The 21,283-nt window shown below is 41.7% G+C and overlaps 1 protein-coding gene across 3 annotated transcripts in view; it reads right to left on the bottom strand.

The window, feature by feature from the left end:
* Positions 1-21,283, bottom strand: part of Slc24a3 (solute carrier family 24 member 3) — a 499,080-nt gene that overhangs the window by 409,465 nt on the left and 68,332 nt on the right. For all 3 annotated transcript variants that reach the window (NM_053505.3, XM_039106001.2, XM_063284741.1), the window contains exon 2: positions 15,921-16,049. In NM_053505.3, the coding sequence (NP_445957.2) occupies positions 15,921-16,049 (129 nt within the window). The remainder of the gene's footprint in view (positions 1-15,920; positions 16,050-21,283) is intronic.

The raw sequence follows: 21,283 nt of genomic DNA, 5'->3' as shown, positions 1-21,283 counted from the left end.
TAGCAGCAGGCTGATGCTTAAGGACTGAGAAGAGCATGAACATTCAGACATTTGAGCCAGAAGGCCACCAGGAAGGTGACAGTGTTGAGGACAGAAGGTGAGCAAAAAGGCAATGGTGTTTAGAGGTGGAGGCTCTCCAAACCATATCACAATAAAGGATAGCTAGAGGACAAACACAAGGGAAGTCCAAACGAGAAAGAAATTGATGGCTGACATAAAAGATATACAAGGAGGAAAAGTTTAAGATGTATTCTACAAACTCAAAATGACACAGAGGCAGCTAACATTGGCTCTTCAAAAGGATGACAAAAGGGGTAATCGGCGATAAATGGCCTCTGCAAAGAGGTAAGAAATGAACTTCCTGTCACTACAGTTATCCAAGGCCATGTGGTGCAGCACCTCAGGATGTGCTACAAAGGTAACACCAGCACCATCTGGGCTACAGGGCCACAGGGATGCTTTACATCTGTGAGCTTTGAGAGTTTGTGACTCTAACGTATGTGGAGAGTGATCAAATCCCTGTGAAGGTGCACCCCTCCTGCCCTGCCTGAGAGTTGCTCACTAATCCCTTAAAGTTAGCTTCTGCCATTGCAGATTTTCTTTCTTGATGGAGTCGGACACTTCAGGACTGAACACAAGGTAATGTCAGAGAAGAAGACAGTATAAAGTATGAACCCAGCGTGGGGTTCATAGAGGAAGAACTGAAAACTTGGAAGGGAAACCACAGCTTCTGCTTCCTAAGAGCCGAGGTTTGGTTGCACAGGTTGTTGGTACGGCCGTAGATATGACTTAGAGGTCAAGAGCATGTACTGTTTCTATAGAGGACCTTGGCCCAGTATCCAGCATCTACATTGCTTCTCTCACAAACACCTGTAACTACAGCTCCAGGGGATCTGACATACTCTCCTGGCCTCCATAAGCATGCCCAAACTCCCAACGACACAAACATAATTTTTAAAAATAAATTAGAGCAAATTTGGTCAGCAGAGCCCAGAGTCTGGAGTATGGTAAGTGGAGAACTGTGTGTCATAGCTGCTGTCACCATGGTGATCCAGTCTGTAGAGAGAAAGACAGCAACTGCTAACAGCCAAACACCAAACAGACCATTAATCTAATAATCCATGTGGCAGAAACCTTATGTGTGCCTCTAAGTCACAAACAATGTAAAAAAAAAATCTGGAGATTGAGTCACAGAAAGAGTATTAATCCTCCTGTCCCTTCTCCTGTAATGATGACTTCTGGGGAAACAAGAAGTGAACAGTCACTCGGCTGAAGGAGAGCGACAGGGGATGGGATCCTTTGTTGGCCATGGAGGTTCCTCGGCAGTGGCTCAGTGGACATGTGAGTGCATCAAACACTGTGGCTACAGAACAAACCAAATTGGTAGTGTCAAAGAACCCTGGTCCTGTTTCATTATTCTCTTTTCTGGTTCTGGAAGTACCCGGAACTCTTCTACACAACTCACACACAGGCTCTCTTCTGAAGTTGCTATCAGACATCTGCCATGGCTGGGTCATCTCCAGGAAGGGTCTTTACTCACGTGTTTAGTTGTTGAGCCAGCTGGGACTGCTGACTGGAGAACTTGCATGTGGCTTTCCCTCACACCTTGGCTTCCTCCCAGCGTGGTGGCCAGATTCCAAGATCAACTCATCCCAAGGAAGAGAGCCTAATAGGAGCTGCACTGCCTGGAATACTCAGATACAGAAGGTGCACAACCCCTGCCACAAATTACCCTGTAGACACGAGTCACAAGTCTCACTGGCTAGCTACATTCATGGAGGTACCCTGCAGGCCAATCTGCGTTAGTGGGCATAACTGAAAGTAGCATGAGGTACAATCCTTCCCTGGAGACTGTACCTCTGAGGGATCCACACACCTCCTCCTAGCCCGGGGATCCCCTCTACTGTGCCAAGCTTTAGGCTGAAGAGCTATTGCTAAGACAGTGTGTGCTCTGCCTTTGAAAATCTTTAGAAAGAGAAAAATCACAGAAGAGCTGAACAACAGGAGTGTAGGGCTCCTTACTTTAAACATACCAACGCTCTTTGAAAGATGCTTTAGTATGAAAGACAAATTCCATTTCACACCAGGCAGAGCCTGGTGAGAGATTAAAGTGTTGCCTGAAGATATGTATCCATTTGCTTTGAACTATTGAACCAGAAAAGCCTGTGTGCCCCTGAAATCTCATGCCTGCCAAGGGCCACGGGGTAGGCAGGGTGCCCTGCTCCTAACATAGATTCTGTCCTCAAGAGTCTTCTCTTTGAGTGTATGTAAGTCCTAGGCTCAGGCCCCAAGAATACTTCTAGACATGACTTGCTTACTTTTGAGGATTGCAAAATAAAAATATCTGCTCTGTTGACAGCTAATCCTCTCTTCTCTGACAGAGGAGCCTGTGGTAGGAGTCTCTTGTAGCTTCCATTTTTGCAATTTTGACAAGTTTGGGGCTTCCTCGGAAGTCCTCCCACATCTGACACAGGGACAGAGGTGGTAAAAGAGAGATGAGGAAGGTGGGGAAACACTTGAGGATTTTCATGAACCTTCCCCCCTTTCACAGAGTTGAGTCTACTGCAAATTGTTTACTCCACCAGTGACTGAGCAAACACAGTATAAGGCTATGAAAACTAGAGGGGCAAAGCTGAGCTCCTGCCCTTAGAGAGACAAACGAGTAGGCACATTCAGAGGAAGGAGATGGAGCTCTACAAAATCTCTAGGATTGGGTGTGCTTCCTAGGCTACTGGGACATGGGCGGAGACTAAAGCAGCAGATGGCCAATGGTTGCTAGAACCCTATTCACCCTTAGCTCTTGAGAACACAGGGCCCAACTTTCAACTACCAGAACCTTTGTACTCCCTTCCCTCAAGGCATAACTATTAAAAGCTGGGCTCCCTCCCTCCTGGGTGAAAGAACCATAAGGTGTGCCTCCTCTGCTCTACCTGCAGGACTCGCTTTTATAAGGACCTTAATCCCATTTCTGGCTTCTCCTTCCCTGTGGGCTAGGATTTCAGCGTGTGAATGTAGAAGGGACATAAACATTAGGATGACGCCCCATTTCCTCCTCTGAGTACTCACAGGGATGCCTGTCTTTTGAATGCTACTTCAGTCAAATCACCCAAAAACAAGTGACCTGTGTCCCACAGACATAGAAGTTACTCACTTTCCATGTTTCTCCACTGCACATCGCATCGGAACCTCAGGCTGACTTATTAAAATGAATTTAATTAATGCTGAATTAGAAGTAGCCACATAACTGCTCCTCTCCCTCTGCCTGGAGATTTAATCCAGCGGCCCTGGTTTTAGGCAGGATATCTGCCCCCCTGCAGAGTGACTTTATGTTGCTAGCCTAGAAAGATGTTGAGACCAAAAAAAAATCTTAGCGGCTGGTTGGCTCAGCTTGGCAGTTCCCAGGGGTTCACAATCTCTCAGTAGTTATCACTGAAAGTCTACAGTTGTGTAAAGTCACAATTTTACATGTTATTTATATGAAATTCTCCATCCCCGATCTCCCTTAGTTTTTAAGAATCTTGCCTTTATTTTTTTTTCTCGAACATTTTATTATGGACATTTGCAAATATCTAGAAAGACAGGGAGAATTTTAGAGTGAACGGCCACAGACCCGGCATGGAAGTGTTGCAATTCCTATTTTATTTTGCCAGTTTTTTCCATGTAACCAGGCCTGCATCCATTCATTGGACTGTCATACTTTAGTGCATTTCAAAACAATTCACAAAAATGGATGTGTTCCCTCATATAATCCCTGCATTTGGGAGGCAGAGACTAGAGAATCAGAAATTCAAGGCCAGGCTGGGCTACATATTGAGACCAAACATTAAACAAACTAAAGCTTTACTCCCTCCCATGCATAGGCTAAATAAAGTATCACTAACTAAAGTTTATTATTTCCCTTCTTTTCGGGACTACATATACCCACAGAACAAACTCCCTAAGTCTAAAGTGTACCCTCAGTCCATCAGTGAGTTGAAAAGAACTGTACACCTGTGCTTCCAGTTACCATGGAGATAAAGGTGCAACAGGATCTCAGGAAAGTTCTCCAATGCAGTTTCTAGAACTCTCCCAGCTCATCTCACCTTCCCACAACCACACATCTGATTCCTATTACCACAGAACAAAACAGTTCATGCTTGTTCTAGAACCATGTTGTAAGCATGATATAAGGCTCCTTAGCACACAGCCTTTGAGAGTCTTCCATATTTTGGAGCACAAATACATTCTTGATTATATGTATATATATGTAAACATCAATACATACAGATAGTGCATACACAATGATGAACTCTTTGGGTAAATGTTTGTATATTTGTGGGTTTCTATCTCTGGGAAAAGCCTTGCAAATTTTGGTCATTTATTTTTTGGGGGTCAGAGACTTATACTTTTGTAGTATCTGAAAACTTTATCAAGAAAAGAAACTTAACAAAAACCAGGTACCATAATCCCCCCTTCATATTTCTCCAAAGTTGAACTGTGGACTCAACTAGGAAGGGAGTGGGGTGAGGCAGAAGTCTCTCTGGTTCTTAAAAGCTTTTGGCTAGTCCTGTCTCTCCAGGTATGAAAGAAACCTAGCTAGAGTAAGTACAGGGGTGGGGAGCTGAAGATTGGAGAGAGTGATTTGACCCACTGTCATTATAGCCATATGATGCTGATATAGAAGCTTCTGGGAGCCAGGAAGTCTATGTAGCATCCTTTAAGACTTTGGCAGATTCTTCATTATAGTCAGAGTACCAGAGAGAGGGAAGAATTCTATAACTCCCTCCACCGAGAGACAGACACTTAGATAGATAAGAAAACAGTCCCTTGCCCTAAAGTGAGAATTGTGTGTGTTAGGCCTTCAAATGGAGTAAGATCTTTTATTTTCTGTCCCTGAAAAATCCCTTAGGTGTCATTTATTTTTTATATTCCTTTTTTTGTCCCTTCAAGGTGATGTTTAGTAGATAATTTGTGATTTTTAAATGACCTATACAAAGATAGCACAGAAACATAGCCTTAGCAACCAAGTATCTCAGTTTACTTTAGGCTTCCATAGAGCAGATGCTAAGGAAGCTGAGTGTGTTTAAGTGGTTATCCCAGGGAACACCAGGAGGGAATGAGAAAAAATATAGGGAAGGGAAGGTACCCAATGCGCCGTGTATCTTTCTTTAGATGTTGGACCAGTAGGGCTTTAGCATGGAGAGATGTTTCAGTGGTTAGAAACACTTGATGCTCTTGCAGTGGACATGAGTTGAACTTTGCAGCGCATGGAGTGACTCTGCCTACTCATGACTGATAACTCATAACTCAGGACATCCAACACCTTCTTTTTGACCTCCACAGGCACCAGACACATACTTGGTGCCACCACAGACATTGAAAATACGCATCCAAATAGAGATCAAATAAGTCTTAAAAGAATGTTTGACAAAGAGCCCAGCCCTACAGAACATCAGAGAGTGAAGGTGGCATCTGCCAACCAAGGAAGAGAGTCCTCCATATCCCAGACCTGCTCTTCCTTTTATTTTCCAGATTCTAGAAATGAGAGCAACAAGTTTCTCTCCTTTAGAGCGAAGAAGTCTTCAGAGTTTTGTTACAGCAACCAAATGAGCTAAGACAAAGAGAAGTAGAGTCATGAGGAAAAAAAAAAAACCTACGTAATTTGTACCTGCTCATACCGGTTTGACTCTGGTTCATCCACTGGGACTCATTCTGTACACACAACCTAGCGTACTCCATCTGAAACTCTGAATCCTATCAATGGTGGTAGCTTTCTGGATTTGTCCAGAGCAAATCAACAAGATTTTGTCATATGTGGAATTCCTGTTTCTCTACAAAAGACATATTTAGTGACTTATGTTTATACAAATAGACTGTTCTTGTACCCTGCACAAATACTTGGGCAGTGAGAGCTTTAATCCTGGATTTTTATATTAATACTTGTCAAATTCACTTTACTCTGCTCAAGTCTCCAAGTTAAAGAATCAGGAGGACAAATAGTATTCACAGTCTCCTACGTGTCACTCACTGACCCCATGTGTGCGATCTCTTAGAATCTTCACAGTGTGTACTCAGGAAACAGGCACCCATTCAAGGCTGAGCCTGTGTTGGGTGCAAAGTACTTGGTGCTCTTTATAAACTTACTGTTGCAAATTTTCTCTACTGTGCAAAAGAATCTGAGTCCCTGAGATGTTAGCTGAGTCCCTAGCTGTGTTTGTATGACTATCAATGTCAGGATCCTGCCCAGGTTTCAGGACTCAGACCTGCTTCCCTAATTCTACTAAGGAGTTATTAAGATGTGACCACCCCTTAACTTCAAATTTCCTTATGACCACAAGACAAATGAATAATAAAACCACTAACAAGTCCAACTTCCTCTTGGATTCCCAGACCTCTACCTCTTCGAGCATGGTCTGCCACGGTCAATGGTCTATATAGTCTGTCATGTTTCCTGTCTCAATTCTTTACCCCTAATCTCAATAATGTGTAGTGTCCTGAGGATGAGCTCAGGGTCTTGATAAAGATGGATAAGACATACTGGCAACAAATAATTCTTTTCTTCTGTGTTTCTAAAAAGAGGGCGGCTGATATTTAATTCAGGACTTTTAATTTTCTTATCATAGAAATGAATGGGATTGTATCAGGAAGCTCACAGGCACCCATACAACAAACTAGACAGAGTCATATTTAAATGAACTCTGGACTGCCATATGAGCATTATTTGAAACTCAGGTAAAGCCTGGTCCTAAGTAGCTCACACAGGAGCCATTAGCCTAATAGTCACAGGAATCCCACTGAGGGGAGTCTCTGTGTCTGAACTTTCATGGTGGGAAACTCACCTCTGCCCTCTTTGTGTCCCTCGGGCAGGCAGCCTAAACCAGAGTTTGGAGCCTAGAGAAACTGCAGTGAGGCTTTGAGGGAAGAAGCCCAGTCTCACCTCCCAGGATTAGAACATCACGTTCCAAGTTAAATGTGTGTCAGGGAGAGCTGCTTGCACCCTAATGCCCTGCCCTGGGTCCCATACCTAAGCCCTCCCAGTTTCTGAGTGTTGGGAGGGACATAGACTTCCCATCTTCTCAAGTGGAGCTAAGAGCTAGATCAAGGGACTTTATAATCGAGTACATCGAGTGAGCCCTGGAAAACTTGTGAAAATCCTGATGTCTGAGTCTTCTTTCAAGAATTTCTGAACTAACAGGTCTCAAATCTGGCCAAGAATTGACCATTTCTGAGGCTTCTACTGATTATGATCCTAAAGTATCTGAGAAAGAACATTTGGATGAAGGCAGATTGGTGCTTTTTTGGCACTGTAGATTTGCAGGTATGACTTAAAAGCTGCTTATACACACCAACAAAGTTAGGGGTTCAGCCTATCACTAAAGATACTGTAACCCTTTGACCCTTGTTCTAGCCCCTTCTAGTAGTGGATGCCACAGAGGCTCCCTCATACATATACAATTAAAATCTACTCTGGGTTTATGAGTTGACATGTGCAAAAAGAGAATTTCTGAGGGTGAGATTCAAAAGACTAACAAAGTTACTCTGAACCCTGCTACAGAAATGACCGAGGAGAGTGAAGTAAGACCCAGAACGTTAGAGACATGAACTTGCAACCAGCATTTCCTTGATGGCCAGGAGACATGACCATCACTCTTGTAGGCAACATGGGTCCAGCCAAGGGTACAACACAGCCAGGAAGTGGTTTAGAAAATAGGTGATGCCAGCTATTCTGTTCCTGTTCTTATGGTCTCTTCACAAGTTAAGAATGTTGCCTAGTGCTCTGGAGATGCCAAAGAGGTAAGCTTTAGTGAAACTGTCCATGTGTGATATGAGCTCATATGCCTGAATCCAACCCTCCATTGAAGCTTCACTCTTAGGCCGAAGGGAGAAACAAATTCAAAAAGTAATGAGTACAGGAAAGCAGATGCTGGGAATTGAGAAAACAGTCCAGAACAATGGTTCTCAAGGATTTCTAGGGAGTGGAAAAGTGTTCCCGAAATTTGAAACATATTCCCTATTCAAGAGCAGAGAAATACTGAAGGACAGGAAGTTTTACATTGAGTTCAATAGAGGAGACAGGAAAGGAAAAAATATAGTTCTCAATCTTTTCTAACACTGAGGATTATATTAGATATATTTAATGTGACACAGGAATGACCAGGGTCAGGAATAGAGAGGAAGTTACGGGATTCATTTTTGGTTTAAGCTCCTCTTCAGGCCACATGAGGCTTCAGTGTCAGGGTCTAGCACAGAGAAAGTAATAAACACTTTTGTAAAGAGCCAGAGAAGAATTAATTTTGGCTTTGCATACCTTGTAATCCACAACTACTCAATTAAGCCTTAATAGACAAGAGTAGGCATTGATTACACATAAATGGATGTGTTTCCTATAAATGTAATGGGTTTCTTACAAAACTTTATCATAGAATGTTAAGTAACGGGCCCATATTATCCAAGGGCTCTTGTTTGTTGAGACTGACTTTAAGGAAAGGGATTTGGAAGACACTAGGAGTAGTAATCCCTCAAATTCTCCTCACAGTTGTGAGTCTGGACTTGGAATTATTTATTATTTACTTATCAAATGGGCATTATAGGCTAGTAATCCCTAAACTGGAAGTCTGAGCTGGACGAATTTGTTCCGAGGGCCAAACTGTTCCAGTAAGCTAATGAACATGAAATACTCTGACTAGCCAAACATGCTTTACAAATAGGCCCCCAAAAGCCTTACATCAAAGAGTGGTTTATCATCCTTTGCCTGTCTTTCAGAAGAACTCCAGACACTACTTACCAGATTAGGTTAAAGAATAGTTTATTAAAGAAAAAAAAAAAAGAAAGACCTCAATTAAATGTCTTGAAGATCTTAAAGGACGTCAAAGTTAAAAGCTGGCCCTTTCCTAGCAAAGCCAAGTCTTTTAAATTTGGGATGACTACAGAGTAGAAAGTCCTCCACTCCCTTTCATCCTGTTTGTCCTCAGACTCGCCTCTTTGGCCTTCTCAAGTCAGAAGTCTCCTGAATAATCCCTCTATCTGTTGCCTTCTGGCTGTTCAATCTGTGAGAGTGATATGCCTTGCTGACCTGAAAATTCTAGTCATCCTTCAAGTGATCCCAATACTGTGGCCATGTTCTAATGAGCCTGCAGGACAGAATAGTGACTGTAAATGGTTCCTGTCAGTCTGTCTTCTTTTTCATTTCTGGTAAAGAAGATAAAGGGAGAGGCAACTTATTATGTGCAGACAATGACCATAGAGGACCTAACAAGTCTACAAAGCTCACACTATTAATGATTGTATAATCTGTGAAGGTGGCCCTTTAATCGGCCCCTTACACGAAGCGATGAAGCTCAGAGAATTTGGAAGCCTCATGTAACATCAAAGAGGTAAAAAAGATAGACTGGGATTTAGGATTTCTACCAGAATTCAGATTCTTCTTGTACATTTAATGATCTCTCACCTACATAAAAACAGCTATCATTTTCTTCTGATGTAAACACATGATTTGCAACTGGGTGAATTTCTACCTCAGTGATAATTTTCCCAGGGTGAAGGGAGAATGAAGTGTCACCTTGATCAAGTGAAGACTGTCATGATGAAACCAAGAGCTGAAGCTAGGCTTGAAAGCATAATTTAAATTATGGTTTTCCTATAGTGGCATACATTAACTTTGGTTCTAGTCAGGGGTACTATTGCTATGATAATACCCTATGACCAAAAATAAATTAGGGAGGTTTATTTGGCTAACAATTCCATATGATGGCCTATCAATCATTTAAAAACCTTTCATACTGGCTTGCCTACAGCCCAATCCTGTAGAGACATTTTCTCAACCAAGGCTCCCTCCACTACAGTATGCATCATGTTAACATAAAGCTAGCCAGCACATCATTTTAATAAAAAGCATAAAAAGTTTTTTCTTAACTTTGGAAGATATTAATATAGTAGGATTCAGATAGCTATTCACCAGACTTGCTTTGTTTTTTCTACATTCTGCTAGTAGTCATGCTGTAGTCTCCCTTGTCTTGTGACTGAATTCTGGCCTGTAGAATTTGAGTAGAGATGACCAATCTTGCTATGCCCAAACTCCATGGTTTGAATCCTTAATGTGAAGAAATGAGGGACTTTTGAAGCCACACTTGGGGATATAAAATCCTCTAGACAATAGGACCAGAAGGTGAGGGAGCAAATTCTGCTTGAGAGAGAAATGTCTCTGGTATAAATCCCCAAACCTGTTATAGCGGCTATTACCCAATCCAACTAATTCAGCAGAAAAGTTTGACACAAATTAGAAAGCATATCACATTAGTTTCTAATTTTCTCCATGTAGGAATGTGAACAGCAGTTATTTTTGAATCGTTAAGAAGACTGCAGCCACAATGCTAAAGAGATGGCTCAGTGGGGACAAGAGCTTGTTGCATAAGCATTAGAACATGGGTTTGAATCCCCAGCGCCCATGTAAGAGCCAGGCATTGGAAATGGAAACCCAACACTGGGGGTAGAGAACAGGAGGAGCCTGGGGAATTATCTGGCAAGCTCCACTAGTAAAAATGGCCTCCAGTTCAGTGAGAGACCCTATCTCAAGGGAGTATAGTGGAGAGTGATAGGGCAACACACGCACGCAAACACACACACACACACACACACACACACACACACCCCACACGGGGAGTGGGGGAGGCAGGGGACAAACACATCTGCAAAGAGAAATTAGTGAAAGTTGTTTGACCTTGAGCAATAATGTATGGATTTTCATACTTTAAATTTCACTTTTTTTCTGGGTTCAGCACCAACAATGATAGCACTGAGGTAGTTACAACTGGTTATTCCTAATGTTTTTCATGATTTTTTTCTAATTTTATCTGTTCAATCTTTCTTTTATAAGCAAGGAAAATATAAGCTTGCATTTGAGTCAGCATAAGTTCCTATTTGTCCAACCTAGATAATGTGAAGCTCCGGTCGTCTGTGTCTATGAACCCTGGGTGTCTACAGTGAGAGAGCCCCACTTGGCTTCTAAGTTCAGTCATCTTTCGGTCATTTGTTTACTCCCATTGGAATATTGATCTTTCATATAAAAGATTACAATTGAGGCTTTTCATGCTTCATACATTGGTCATATCCAGTCCTGGATTAAACTAGTCAACTCCAATGTTATTGTTTAAATCCCTAAACAGAAGGATCTTGGCATGCTGTTCACAGACAGAACCTTGTGTGGATTTTGCCCATTTATGTCCAAGTTCTTGTTGCCTCTCACTATATTTACTCCCTGAATTCATTTTGTTTCCTTTAGCCCCCATTGCTATTCCAATTTCCACTTACTTCTTAGGTTATATAGCTTCTGATCAGTCCAAAGCAAACTGATCTCTTGACACATTCCCTTAAAACAGTCTCTTCCAACCTCAGCTTGATCTTGCAACACAGGTCCAGGTGTTTTTCTTTCCTCCACAGACCTTAGACCCAACTAAGCCAAGGTACAGAGTGAACCATGAGCTGATCTTCTGTCTGAAGGGTTTTACACCAAAAAGCCCTTTTTCCTTTGTCTTTCTCCTTCCAAAGTTTGAGAGAGGTGCCCTAAGAAGAGACCCATTTCCATAAGATATCAAAGAACTGAGAACAGGGGGAGAATAGAAGTTTCTGGAGGCACACTGCAAAGTGTATAAATAAAATCCTGCCAAGTGTATGCAGAATTATTATAAAGAATGCATTTCTGCTGCCGTTGTCCACCACCCTCAAGATTACATTTAGCTAACTTAATTTTCTGTGGATCAAATTTATTCAAAGTGAAATTTCTCTTAATAGATCATCTGAGTAAACAATTTCAAGTGTTATTTGCCAAAAACACAATATGTTTCCAGACTTCAGATGAAATCGGCAGTGTCAGGCTAAGAAAACAGACTCAAAAATTCAGAGAGCTGGAACAATTGTGTGAAAAAAAATTGGAGCTTGGAGGTCAGTCTTTTTACTCAGTTCTAGAGGGGAAAAATGATAGGTTTCCACTAAAACCAGGGGTGACTAAATATGCCATTTTGTGGAAACCAAAAATGCCTGAAATAATATATTCATAAAATGGCAAGTATCATGTAAAGAGTAAGACACCCCAACATTGAAAGACCATTCACATATAACATTACTATTTCATAAGAGGTCATGTACGCTGATTCTTCTGGCCTGCGAATGGGGTGTTCTGGGCTACTGACCTTTGGAGAGAAGGAAAGATAAGCAGAGGGAGAAGAGGAGGAGGGGAGAGGTGAAGAAGGGGTAGGGGAAGAGGGAAAGGGAGAAGAAGGTTGAGATGACTTGGAATTATGCAAATGCAAGGAAGTTATTAGGAGAAGCAGGGGAATGACTTGGAGTAGAAGTTTTGTTGAACCTCTATTCTTCAAATTTCTCCCAATTAGTGGGTTTGTGTAATGGAAGGGATAAAAGCTGGAGTTCTATTTCATAGCTGACGAAATAAACCTCTCAGACACAAAGCAGCTCCGTAACACCATGGGGAAAGTAAGTGCCCTAATTCTACCTCCAGATCCTCAATCTAGAAGCTTCCTCTAACACCATCTAAAATAAGGTCTCCAAGGACACAGTCTTGGAACTGAAAACTCTGACAACACAGTTGCCCATGAACTGTGCTTTGGGACAAATGTTACATTAACTCCTGCTTGTGACCTTGATACCTTGGCTCACATGGCTAGATCTCAACTGGCACCCAGTACGTTCAAGTGCATACACAAACAATCACCCCTCCATGCACAGAGGGAACATGGGTGTCTGTCAATGCAGGGCCAATGTTGGCATCACAAATAGGAAGAGAAAGGGTCCAGAAACAACAGGTTCTGTTTCTAGTCCCTGCATTAAGACTTCTGAGGGCAGATAACACTGTATTCAGCCAGCACAATGATACTCAATGTGTTCAGAACCTCTTAAAGGAAACTGGACAATGACGGGAGAATGGACCTGCCATAGCTCACTCCAACAAAAGTCAGATGTAGAGAGGAAAACAGCAGTGCCTCCTTCTGACCCACAGTTTCATTTCCCTTGGTTTCCTGCAGTCAACCATGGTCCAAAAATATTAAATGGAAAATTCTAGACATGAGCAATATATAACATTTATATGACTTTTGTTATTATATATTGATAAATTTCTCTTAGCAGTCATTACTATTCAACTCCATTGAAGAGATTATTGTAGTACACATATAACACACACACACACACACACACACACACACACACACACACACATGCACGCAAGCACACACACGCCCAGGTACACAGTACAGGAGAGCTCAGTGTTTTCTGTGGTCTTCAGACATATCCCCATGGAATGGGAGTTGATGGCACTATTAAAGAAATAACATTAAATCACAGCCTTACTTGTGATTGGACTTCTAATTTTTGTCTCATACATCTATCTCTTAGGAAGGCACTGAGACAGGTAGGTCATGCATGTCTGGTACGTTTTGATCACATGACTATTAGTGGTCAGCAGAGATGATGGTATTTATTACCATCTTCAAAGTTTGTCTTACAGATAATGATACTTGATCCTCAAAGTTCAGCTGACCAGTTAGCTGCTCATCTCTGGACCACTGGAGACTATGAGTGGTTGACAGACCAAGCCTGGCCATCTCTGGTGGAGAGTGGCTGTGGACTTACGGCTCTATGGATCTTGCATCGTGACTCACTCCCAACAGAAACGGGAAGTTTGCAAGGCAGCTCTTACTATACAACTATCACGCAAGGGCCCCAAACTGTGCATACTTTAGGACGTCAGTACCAATTCTAACTTGTGAAAGGTCAGAATGATTGCCATAATTTCTAAGGAGCTGACAGGCTAGAAGAATCTGATTATATTGCCCAAAGCCCATAGGTTCCAAGCTAGAATTCAAACCTATGTGTGCCTCCAAGATCTAGGTTAGAAGGTTGGAAATGGAAACACATCCATCCTTCATTTTTGAGATGTCTGAAAGTGAACTAGTAAGACAGAAAATATGTCCAGAGACCATGGGAAGTTTTAAATCAGCCTGTTCAATAATCTCTTCCATGTTGATAAATATGTTGCAGGACCTGTGCTGCCCAGTTACAACAGCTGCCAATTGCATGCAGCAAGTGAATATCTGACAGACAGATAATAGAGCTGAACATCTGGAGCATCTGCATGTTTTATTTTATGCTATTTTGGTTCATTTGATTTAATTTTAATGAGTTCTATGTGCATGGGTATTTTTTATACATATATGCCTCTGTGCCATAGATAGTCCTGGTACATGGAAAGGCCAGAAGAAGACATTGGATTTCCAGAACTGGAGTTACAGGCATGTGAGTGCTAGGAATTAAAATCCTGGTCCTCTAGAAGAATAACTGGTATTCTTTATCACTGAGCCATCTCACTGGCCCTATTCAATTGATTTGAATTGTCACTGAATATTGCATCCAGGATGCATTAGAGACATTTAATGACAACAGTATTTAGGCAAGGGAGTGGTCCCCACACTTTGGGAAAGGAAAGGCTCTTGAAGAATACAACTCCCAACAGGCTAGAATGTGAACAGGACTCTCTGCCTTTGGCGTGCTCTTTTACCTATAGTCTGGTTCTGAGTCAAGGTCCTGAACTGAGTCCTAATCCTTTTTAGTCTACAGGTGAGTAAAGTAAGAGTATCAATCTTGGCCTCATATTCCTTTGCAATCATAATTTTAATGTTTTGTTATCATATATTAATTGTACCTAATAGTAGGTTTAATAATGACATTTCCATACACCCATACCACAGTCTTCTCTCTATAGTATTCCTGAGCTCTCTTTTACGACCACCTAGCCACCTTCATCCTAAAACCTTTCATCTCTTCTCTGTACCCTTCTTTAGCAACTAGAGGCTGAGCTTATGGTTCATTTGTTGTTTGTTTGTTTGTTTCATCAACCCAGGCATTTTTATTGCTACCTTTGAAGTTGAATCATTTCTTCTGTTGGAATGGCTTTCAATGTACCTGAAGTTTCCACACCTATCTCTATAACGAAGCAATTGCTAACAGAGTGAGCAATGCCACTCAGCAAGGCGACCTACCTTCTCCCCACAAAGAAAGATACACCGGAAGGAAATAGAATCATTCCATCTCCACCAATCCTGCATATGGACAAACTCAATGAAGGGTATTCACCACCATGTCTCCTTTAACTCCACTCTTTCCACCCCAAAGGTTAAAGGGGAATTCCACTACTGTGATTCCCATCTCCCTATGTCCCACTTACCATTTGCCTATTAATTGAAGAAATGTATTGAAAAACTGACTACCAGACAAGATCGCCAACAGAGTTCATGGAGTAGAACCTGCACATTTGCTCTCCTGTCTGTTCGGGACAGTCCTTGATATGTCTGTGCTTCTAAGGTTGTCCACCACTATCCACTCAACATGGGAACTCAAACCCTTCATGGCCATTTTCATTTATAACAAGTGTACCATCCACACACTTAACTGCCTTTTGAAAATGGTCCTTATGAGCAATTGATAATAGCACATAGTAACCATAAGCCCTGCTAATTGAGGGCCATAGGTTATATAGTAGTTTGAGGATAGACATACATGTATCTAGTCTTCATTCTTTCCATTTCTGTTTAAGAAATTACTATTAAGATACTTGGTATGATAGGGAAATGTCCTTCTCCTCATCTTTCCAAAGAGGAATAGGCACACATGGCTTCTTGAAACACTTTCTATATCAAAAGATATAAGGTCATTGGGAACACATTGACAACTGTTTATCCACACCGAAGATGAGACAGGTCCTTACAGGATCTTCACACTGTTAGAATCAAATGTGAGTTTCTTATAATGTACCCTAGACATCTTTAAAAATCTCTCCAGATTCAAACTTAAAAAAGAGACATGTTACCCAATTCATCCTCAGCTATAACTGAAGAACACAGAAGCCATTGTGAGGACACGGCCATCACTGTTACCTGGCTCTGTGCAGTTCTTGCTGCTCCGGAGTCCTGCATCTTCAGAAGTCAGTGTATCATTCACCTGCATCAGCTTCCTCCCCACCATCCATTTTCTATCTTCCCCGATGAGATCCATGAGGTCAAGTTCTGGAGAGGAAAAAAAATCACCACATATCACTAACAACTGAATGTCAGGCTTTACCCATGCTGGGAGATTGTGGCTTAATCAGCTATCATTTTTCTCGGTACTGCATGGGCCTTTAAGATGTCTTGAATCTAACTGTCTGAGGGCATCTTCTGACTGTTGAATCCTATTGGGCCCAACAAAAGCAGTCATTTATCCAATAACATGAAGGGATTTCTATATAAATACTTCATTGCCTGAGATGGAGGACAGTGAGATATTTATTCTAAACTGGATTCCAGAGTTTCCCACAGTGTGAATAAACTAATGTTGTCTACTAGATAAATCTCTTGATAAAGTATATTTGGTTGATGGCTGTCTCTTTTCTTTCTCAATCCCCTACACCCAATGACATGCTAAAACATGTTTAACAACCTGTAATAGAGAGGGAGACAATCTAGACTCATAATCACTGGATAATTTCCATGACACCAATAGCTTCACAAGAAAGCAATACAAGCTACAAATATGATGCTATTAAGAACTGATCTGGGAAGAGACACAGACAATGGACTCTATTGGATCTGTGTGAGCTGCTTTAGCCCACAAAAGTCTATGTCTCCACCATATTTGCTTAAGTTATCTCTCATATAAACTAACTGCAGTTGAACGTATGCTTAGAATCTGATTTTTGCAGGTTAACAAAAGCTAAGGCATCGTTTCACCATTCCCAAAGCAATGGACTATAAAAGACCCAGCACAAGATTTCATAAAACAAGATGAAAGAAAACGAAGACTACAGAAGATTTGTGAGAGGGTTGGCAATGCCTAGGTATCTGGATTGGATGACCACGGAGATGAGAGTGTCAGCACAAAGAACGGAGAGGAAAGGGCACATGAGGGAAGAAGCTCTCCATCCTGGTTAGGGAATGTCGAGTCTGAAGTTTCTGCTGATAAGATTATCAGGAGGGAAATTATATAGCTTCTTGGTAATGATACCTCAGGCAAGAGAGCTAGTACAAAAGAGATCCCAACCAGGGAAGGATATGTGATATAGTCCAGATGGGTTCTCTGTAGGTTTCACAACAAGAGAGAGACATTTTATAGTGTGTGTGTGTGTGTGTGTGTGTGTGTGTGTGTGTGTGTGTGTGTGTGTGTGTGTAGTAATGACCACTGAGAAAAGAAAATATAAAAAGAAAACCTTTGAGGACCTAAAATATCTCCAGAGAGCAAGAGATTAAACAAATTGAATAAAAGATTATGGAAGGGGTGGGAAGAGAAGGGAGCATTGTATAATAAAAAGCAGAGAGGAAAAAATCCAAGAAAAAAAATTAAGTCTTGACCACCATGGACAAATCCAGCAAGACCAAGACAGAGAAATAAAAGTTTGAGCTTGGCCTAAGAGGCTCATTGAGGACGGAGGTGGTCAGACATGGTATCTCTTTGTAGTGACCTGGAACTAAGGAAAGAAACTATTGAAGATCATGAGCTCTGAAATGTCTAGAATAGCTCTGGCTATAGAAAAAAAAGTTTGTATTGTGTTTTTGTTTGTTTGTTAAGAAAGGGAGTGAGGATATGGAAGGACCTGGGGGAGTAGAAGTAGTTAAATCAAAATATACTTAAATTAACCAAATGTCTTAAATAATAAAAATTCTAAAAAAATAAGAAAAATGGTTCTAAATACAAGACAAGACCATAATTTTTGTGCCTAGCAGCTTTCACACAGACAACAGAGTGCATCCAATTACACAACGTGATGCTCTGAAGTGGTCAATGTAGAGCTAAATGCCACCGTCTCCTAGACTCTATTTTTACAGTGATTGTCAATTTTCCAAACAAACTTACCTTCATTATTCTCACAATGCTACATAGGAAAGTATGAACATTATCTCTCCAGTACCAAACTGCTCTAAGATCACAGAAAGTATTCCGTAAGCCCAAGCTGAAATCACCATTTCCACCTTATACATGAACAAGTTAGGGTCCTAGACCTTTCTGGAAAGTTCAGGTTTCATCTGCATCTCACTTTGAAAAGCTACAGATAGCTATAGATACATCAGCACCTAGTGTATTTATGTTTTCCCCAAATGTAGCCCTAGTCCTGAATGTAGAATCATCACGATCTCTAACTAGAATTTCAGTATATAGCCAGGAAAGCACCTGTAGTCAGAAGAGGAGAAGCTGCTCAACAAACAATCATTACAGCTGCAAAATGTAAAGACCCTTCATGGCAGCTACATGTATTAGTTTGGCCAGAATCCAGAACAACACTGAAGAAAGGGTCTCAAAGTTCAATCAAGTCACCTGGATAGCTTGTTTGGCCTAAATGTTTGATCCCATGGCTAAATGATGTCAAGCAGAAAAAACAACAAACAAAAAAAATTCAAACAAAACCCCCAAACTCTAAGAAGTCATGAAGAAAGAATAAGGTCAGTGGCGGTAAACTCCAATAATCAGTCCTAAAACATAAATGTACCATATTAAAGACTATCAAAAATGTAGGGAGTAGTGCTCTCTTTGTCCCAGACTAGGAGCAACTCCTAAGATGAAGAACTGAGAATCACTGACTTATAGATGATTTTCAGGAAGAATGTGCCAGGGAACAGAGAAGTAGGGTAGGGAATGTATACTTCAAGGCATTGCCAAAATAACTAAGGAGCACTGGACCCCTTTAAAAGAACTACTACAACCTATAGGGAAAGCATCTCAGAAACCCAAGGTGTGAGGGAACAAGATAATGGTCTACTCAGTCCTCCTCTTCATAGCTTTAAAGTTATTCCCAGAAACATTAATTCTCCAACTTTTCTTTTAATTTATTTCTTATTTTTAAAACATGTGTGTGTGTGTGTGTGTGTGTGTGTGTGTGTGTGTGATGTAGGCACACGCATACACATACGTACATTTCAGTACAAGTGTCCATGAAGACCAGAGCTAGGATTCTAGGCTGTTGTGAGCCACTGATGTGGGAGCTAAAAATTGGACGCAGGTCCTCTGCAGAAGTGCTCTTAACCCTGAGCCATCTCTTTGCCTTCCTCTCTGGCTTTTCTAACCTATGACTTGGAGCTCTAAATTAAGCTCTGGTGCACAGCAAAGACTTTGGGCAAATGAGATACAGGTTCTGGGAGGTGTACAGTGCCAGTGAGCAACAGAGTACAGAACAACAGATACAAGCAGAGTACTAAATAGCTACCAGTCTGCATGGTATCTAAAGAAACGAGCATGTGGTGGCTTGCAGAATAGTCATTCTACTTACTGTCTGTCCTCCCAGTGCAGGTCAGAGGAGGGTGCTCCATGGACCTACAATTGTAAGATTCAAACAGACCCTGAAGACTTACAAAGTAACAAAAGTATTTCTTCCAATGACTCCCAAAGCTCTTTTGCCAAGTTTCCATGGATCTGCGACTCTAAGAGAAAAGCTGATACCAATTAAGAGATGTAAAAAGCAAAGCCAGCTATTGTAGCAGAAAATCAGAGGATTTTTTTAACATAATGATTCAATATCTTCAGGAATTAGACACTATTAAGACAGCACCTTAGCCTTCCAAAACCTACAAACTTTTATCTCAACCAAAACAGACTGGACCACTGATCACTGATACAGCGATGATGTTCAGGGCCTGAGAAAATGTTAATATTAATAATAATACCAGTAGTAACAACATTCCATGAGAACAAAGCTTAATAGTGTTGTAGTTCAGTTTGGTTTCCTCAGAAATCTCCTAGTAGAAGAGATGAGCTTCTTTACCTCTGAAGCAAATAAGTCAAAAAGAAGTGACTTGTCTAAGATCATAGACAATCTAAGTTATATTGAATACTTCCCATAGATTTTGTCATTCTACTTATTGAGCATCTATTATGTGCAAATGGCTTTCCATTTTAAGCGTGTTTTCCATTCATAACAAATCTATGTGGAAATACTGCCTGCAACCTAGCTACAATGCACAGCTGATAATCCGACAGATTGGAAAAGGGGCCCCCATCTTATACTAGGTGGGAGGTGAAGACCACCTCACTACATCTATGAAACAGTCCCCAGAAACTATTATGAAGATAGACAGCATTCCTGGAAAGCCTCATAGACCAAAGACTCGACCACTTGTGGTCTCTCTCGCACTATGCATGGCACTCTGCTCAGTAGTTTCCTAGAACCTGGCTATCTGTGACATGGGCCGTTCCAGTTTTGCATTTAGAGAGAAAAGGCAAAGGGTAGGCAGTGGAGTGTTAGGAGGCAGGGGAAGATGAGGCAGATGTGCAAAGGGTGCCCACACTTGCTCTTTGTATTGCTCTCTCTTAACTCACCTCCCTGGCTCCTTGGACTTCTCTGCTACAGTAAAGAGGTTGCTCTGCAAAGCTACACTAGAGCAATGTCAACAAAAACACTTGGCCCCAATTCACAGCATTCTTGGCTTCTCAACTGCCAGGCCCTGAAAGTTGCATGTTGGCCTAATTAGTCAGGGGAAAGGGAGGAGGCAGGGGGTAACAGGGGTGGGGGAAGCAGCAGGCTCCCATGTCACATGTCACCAGTAGAGGAAGCATTTAGGGCTGTGGTCTCTGAGCAGAAGCAACAAGAGGGGGCCTTAGAGATGCTGTGGGCTGCTGCTGTCAAGAGGAGGAAACACTTGGTTCTCAATCTGAGATCCAAGCTGCATGCACTGAGGAAGCAAAGAAAGTGGAGGCTGGGTGCCAAGTTTCCATTACAGAGCTGTGTGTTCACCCTTTTGCACTCCAGCACGCCCTGCTCCCCCTTCTTCTCATTCTCTGTCCCTCTCCTGTTCTCCTTCCCATGACCAAAGCATATAGACCCCAAGGATTTCAGACAGCAATAATGGATCTTGGGAGCCCCATGACCCAGATCCTCAGCTCACGGCCCCAACTCCTAACACACTATCTCTAGCCTGATGCACAGGTTTCTAACCCTTCTCACATATTGGTCTTAGACTCAGAAGAGAGGTTGGATTGTTTGCTCTCTGCCAAGGGATTAACCCCTCTGACACCTGGACAGATTGAGGACTGCGCCATCAGTGAAGGAGAAGCTGTAGGAGAGGAAGGGGTCAGTGAGAGTGGTGAAGGAAATCAATGATCAAAGTATACACACACACACACACACACACACACACACACACACACACAGAGAGAGAGAGAGAGAGAGAGAGAGAGACAGGAAAATGTCACAATAAAACATATTATTTTATGCAATTAATATATGTTAGTAAAAATGGAAAATAGAAGAATGTAAAATGCATTTTGTGTGTCCCTC

The sequence above is a fragment of the Rattus norvegicus genome, chromosome 3 (genome assembly GCF_036323735.1).
Source record: "Rattus norvegicus strain BN/NHsdMcwi chromosome 3, GRCr8, whole genome shotgun sequence".
NCBI classification, from domain to species: domain Eukaryota; kingdom Metazoa; phylum Chordata; class Mammalia; order Rodentia; family Muridae; genus Rattus; species Rattus norvegicus.
This window is presented reverse-complemented; position numbering and strand designations above follow the sequence as displayed.